The 5,490-nt window shown below is 55.3% G+C and overlaps 1 protein-coding gene across 1 annotated transcript in view; it reads right to left on the reverse strand.

Moving 5' to 3' along the window:
• The window catches only part of Grtp1 (growth hormone regulated TBC protein 1), an 18,682-nt gene extending 18,392 nt beyond the window's left edge, over nt 1-290 (reverse strand). The window contains exon 1 of the mRNA XM_010619986.3: nt 208-290. Within this exon, the coding sequence (XP_010618288.1) occupies nt 208-290 (83 nt within the window). The remainder of the gene's footprint in view (nt 1-207) is intronic.
• Nucleotides 291-5,490: the final 5,200 nt, after the last annotated feature.

The following is a 5,490-nucleotide window of genomic DNA, read 5'->3' on the forward strand; positions in this document are numbered from 1 at the left end:
CGGGGCGGGGAGCGGTATGGGGCGGGGCACTGTGCCAGGGGCGGAGTCGGAACGGGGAGTGGTGGGCGGGGCCCTTCTTGAGGCCTGGGAAGGGGTTGGAGGGTGTGTGCAGACCTGGGCGCTTTCCCACCTGCTCCTCCCACTCCAGGGCCCAGAACACTCGAGACTTGGCGTCCACTCTGGACAGCCGCCTGGCTCCAGCCTCACCACACCATGGGGCCCATGCCAAGGAGCCCGTGGTGCAGAGTCCATCCCTGGGACCTCCGCTCTGGGTCCATCTCTAGGTCCATCTCTGGATTGCCCTGCTCTAGGTCTCTCAGCCCTGGGACTCCCCACCCTTTGTCCCTTTGTCCTGGGTCTCCCCACCCTCGGCCTCCCTGCCTGCCCACCACGAGTCCCCCTCCCTGAGTGGTGAATGGCGCCCGGGGAGAGTGCAGCCCCATGGGGCAGGCACCGTGTCGCCTAATTACTGACCACTGCAGTGACCCAGCCTCTTCCCCTCACACTCATGGGTGCAGCTCTGTGCTCTGGATCCCTTATCCCTGTCTACTTGGTTTCCCGAGGAGTGGACATTTGGCATGAGGGCCACCCTGGGCTGCTGTTCAAAGGATTAGGGTGAGGAGGAGTAGCCTCCTGCAGCCTCGGCATGGTGGGCAGTGCGCACAGCAGGCACGAGGAAGGCCTGGCTCTACAGCCTCCTCCACATTCCAGAGGCGATGCCCCAGGGCCTCCCTGTGTGATCAGGTGGGAGGGGCTCCAGCAGACTGACCTGGGCAGCCAGTCACTCCAGAACATTCCCTCTTGGGCCCATTGGGAGCTGGAGAGCTGTGCCTGGAACTAGACCTGTGGGGACTGCTGTGCATTTCCCATCTTTCCCACACCCAGGAGACTGCAGGAACCTGACTGACCCTGACCCCAGATACCCAGGGGCCCAGATGCTGGCTCTGAGGACTTGACTGGCCAGCCCGGCTGACAGTGCCCTGCTTTTGAAAGACAGAATCCCTTCTCCCCAAGCCCTACCGCCTGCTGTGCCCTGGCATTCTAGGACCTTCCTGGGCCGCCTTGCCTGGGCCTGGCCACAGGGAGCTGATGGGTGGCCTTCCTCCAGCTCTGCCTGGACAGGCTCATGCCTGGTTGCTCTCTCCTTTCTTGTTAAGCCCCAGAAGGAAGAGACAAGTCCTTTGCCATTGGGGCCTGACAGTGCCACTCCCAGCTCCTGTGCCCTGGTCCACGCCCGCTCCTTCTGCCAATTCCAAGGCCCAGCGAGGTCTCCCTGCCTGGCACAGCTCACTCAGCCAGGGTGCCCTGGAGGCCCCAGTGAGGAGCCTCTGGATCCCACCTCAGTTCCTCTCACAACCTTGTAGAGCAGCCAGAAAGCATAGGTCCTGATCCTGCGTGCCTTTGTGTGAACGTGAGCACACTGCCTCTCAGGGTCAGCACCCGCGTGAGGTCCCTGTGGGCTTGCAGGTCAGAGGGCATTAGACAAGAGCAGCTTGCGCTCCAGGAAGAGTGGAGGGAGAGAGAGATGTCCACTAGGGATAGGGTGGCCCTCCTGATCCATCCAGGGTCCAGCCTGGCCCCTGGGGCCAAGGCATGGAGGGCCAAGCCTGTGACAAAACTCCCTCCTGTCAGGCCCTGGCACCTGGCACCTTTCTGGCAAGATCTCTGCAGGGTTGTGCAGGCAGCAGTGCTCTCCCCTGGAGTACTCAGCCAGCCCACCCTCCTGCAGTCCCAGGGGCCTTAGACCTAGACAGGGAAGCCAGGCCTCTCCACAGGCAGGCTCAGACCAGTCACCTAGGGCCTGTGAGAGATCAGGGTGCTTCAGGAGCTTGTGGGCCCTGGGCTGTCCCTCGGAAAGTCCAGGCGAGGCCCTGATGGCAGCCTAGGCCTGGGAGGAATGAGTGGGCCTTAGCTGGAGGGAGCACGGCCACAGCTTGGCCTGCTGGTCCGCTCTCAGTGCAGCTGCCGAGGGGGCCAGCCAGACGCCATGGGCTTCTGCTGACTCTCGAGGACAGAGCCTGCCCTGGAGCTCCTGGTTGCTGGACTCTGGGCTGCCTGGCCCTGCACACTGCCCACCAGAACCTGGGGGCACTATAGAGCTGCGCTCGCAGCCCAAGGGCTGCAGATCACCAGGTACCAGGGGCCTGAGGGCTTGCTATGGCCAGGACTCTGCACCGCTCAGAGCCCTGAGCCATACTGCCGGTCCCCAGACCACCATAGTACCAGAGCTGTGCAGCCACATGAACCCTGTTGGTTCCCATCAGGTGCAGGCTGCAGTAGAAAGGAAGGCAGCTTCTGTTGGAGACTAGAGGGGCTTCAGAGACATAACGACAGGGGCCAGCCAGTCCTGGAGGCACATGGTGGCCCGAGCTAACATGGCCAAGGTTCAGGGATGTGAGGGGTTGGTAGGTTGGTAGGGTGTTTCCATATCTGATAACTGTGTTGCTAACATGAACAGAAACGGATGCTTTGGAATTGGACCTGAGCTCTGCAGGCCTGAAAGTAGGATGGATAAAGAAATTCCCCTCTTGGCATCCCAGAGTGGGGCTTACTGCCCAGGGCCCCACCCACCCCCCTTGTACCAGGACAAGATGAATGGTGCCCGCTGGTGCCTCTTAGAACCAGCACTCAGGTCCTACCGAGACCAGGACAGAATGCTTGACCTTTGCCCCACCTGAGCAAGGTCCCCCTAGGGAGCAGCCCCTGCCTGCCCGTCAGCCTGGCCTCTTCCCCCACTTGCCCGGCCCTCCCTGCCTCCTGTGTCCACTCTGGGCAAGATGACCGCTTTCTGTCGCCCTCATATGGCAGCCCCGGTGGCGGATTCTCATACATGTTAGCATCTTTAATATATGTACCATATTTCTCTGAAAATAAGACCTAACTGGAAAATAAGCCCTAGCATGGTTTTTCAGGCTGCTGGTAATATGAGTCCTACCCCTGAAATAGGCCCAGTTAAGCCCACATGGACACATTTTAACACATTTGCTGGACACATGACAGACATATTGAATGATAAAGTAATATTTACATAATTAAATATAAATAATATTATTGACATTGATACTTAAATGATAATTATAATTAAGTACTTTATTTGTAAATACCCAAGCGAGCGCGTTTGGACGTGAGGTAAACACCTGTGTAAACGGATGAACTTGAGATTTATTGCCAAGTGACCAGTCGGAGGACAGACAACACACAAATAATGTGCACACTTGATAGTGAGCAGGCGTGGTTGTGTCTAACTTGAATCTTCACAATTCACTGTGTCATGTGTTGTAAGGATGTACTTAACACACTTGTGTGAAATAAAGACACCGTTTCTGAATTCTGCTGCCTGCAATTTCTCATCGCTTTTCTGTAGACTATCTTTCTTTTCTTTTCTTTTCTTTTGAGGCAAGGTCCCACTCAGGCTGGCCTTGAACTCACTGTATAGTCCAGGCTGGCCTATCTTCCCACTGATCCTACTGCTTCAGCCTCCCAAGCACAGGGATTACCAGTGTGCAGCACCACGCCCGGCTGGGACTGTCTCCTAAGTCTTCAGTTAACACTGATTGAATAGAAACCTGTGAAGCCCAGCCTGCACCAGGTGACTTGGGTGAAGAAGTCAGGGCATAAGATCACTGACAGCTGTGTTGCCTGCGCACGAGCAGCTGGCTACGTGGACAGGAAGTGCTCATTTAAGTAGAGCTCTGTTTGGGGACACGGGAGATTGGGGCCAATCTACGGGAAGTGGAGTCCCAGGCAATTTTGGAGCATTATGATGATGTTCCAGAAAAGATAACATGACTGTGTCTGGATAAGTGTGGACGTCTGTACACGAATACATGAATAAGTGTAGATCGTCATACATAACAAAATGAGACAGCCCCTGACAATAAACCCTGTCGTGCCTTTTGAAGAAAAAATTAATATAAGACCTGGTCTTATTTGGGGGAAATACAGTCTGATTCATTTCTTGCCCCAGCAGCTATATTCTGCTCTCTACCTCTGTGCTTCTGAAAGATTTTTTTTTCCTGTTTTTATCTTTTACTTTTGTTGGCAGATTTGCTTTCATTTGACTTGAGAAGACCATGAAGTCTGGAAATGGCTTTAAAAATACTCCAGCCAGGAAAAAAGTGGAGACGAAAAGAGCAGAATGATAAAAATCTTTGCAGAGCAATCAGGAGTCTCTGGGAAGAGTAGGGTGGATGTTTGAAACGCTCTGTCATCTGTTCCAGGCCATACCTGTAGGACTGTGGCGGGAGGGCTGCTGTGAGTCCCTGCCTGGTCTGGGCCTGGGCCTGGGGCAGAGTCCCCTGGGCAGAGCCTGGAGCCCACCTGGACTGGGTGGAACAGCTGGGCCCCCAAGGTGCTACATGCGTCTCCTCTAGGACAGGAGAAGCCTTGCTGGGCATCCCACCTCCTCAGGGAGTAAAGGCCAGGCAGGGCCCACACCCAGGGTTGCCCTTCTCCACCGGGAGCCCCTGGCCTCTGCTTGCTGTGGGGGCTGGGCGGCCTGTGGAGAGGAAAAGCAGGTTCAGGGAACAGGTGGGTGGGTGTACCTGCTCAGCCTGCGTGGCTCTAGGAAGCTGGAGACTGACAGGAGGGCTATCTGTAAAATCAGACTCCAGTTTCTTTGCTTTTTTCCTTCTGTCCTCACTGAGTGTGAACATCAGGAATTCTTTGGGCATTGCAGGAAGCTTATGGCTTGATGGAAGAGCAACTCTAGAGTACCAGTGGGCAAGTGTCACAGTAATGACGGTGAATATCTTCTGAGAAGAAAACTACTACGACACATGGTGTGCCTCAGCCATAACAAGGTTCTGGACAAAATATTCGGAGAGTGAGGGAGGGGTGTGGACATCTCACCTGGAGAGCAAGGTGGCCCTAAGCTTGCCCTGCAGACCTTTACGACCCGGGAGGAGCACAGGGGACCTTGGAGACTGCACTGGCCGCTGATTCAGGATTGGCTAGTTGTTCCCAAAGTCCCTGCTGAGTCCCAGTGTGGTGTTGGTGTCCTGGGGCTGTGGTGATGAAGCCCCACATCTCAGATGGCTGGGACAGGGCTGGCTTGGCTCCTCTGTAAGGGTCATAACTTAGGTCACCTCAGCCACCTCTGCAGGGACCTCTCCGAACAGTGTGCTCTGAGGTCCATGGCTCAGGATTCCAGCCTTCAAATTCAGCTACCAGGGGTGGGCTGGAAGTTGCTAAGACAAAAGGAAATGTCAAGCTTGACTTAGTCATGAAATGGTTACTGAATATGCCCTTTAATTCCAAGCTACAGTTTGACAAGATACAAAAAATTACAACAGGGCCAGGGATTTTAGCTCAGTGGTGCACCCACCTGCCTCACAAGGTCCTGAGTTCGACGCCTGGTACAAAAAACCAAAAACAGCCAGCCACTGCTGTCCCTATCAGAAAAAGCTGAGCGATCTCAGGGCGCAGGACGGGATGTTCCCAACACAAGGTAACAACTACGAAGTACAGCGTCTTCTCCACCGAGTCACC

Source organism: Fukomys damarensis, unplaced genomic scaffold, assembly GCF_012274545.1.
Source record: "Fukomys damarensis isolate Sample0158 unplaced genomic scaffold, DMR_v1.0_HiC HiC_scaffold_6, whole genome shotgun sequence".
Classification (NCBI taxonomy): Eukaryota; Metazoa; Chordata; class Mammalia; order Rodentia; family Bathyergidae; genus Fukomys; species Fukomys damarensis.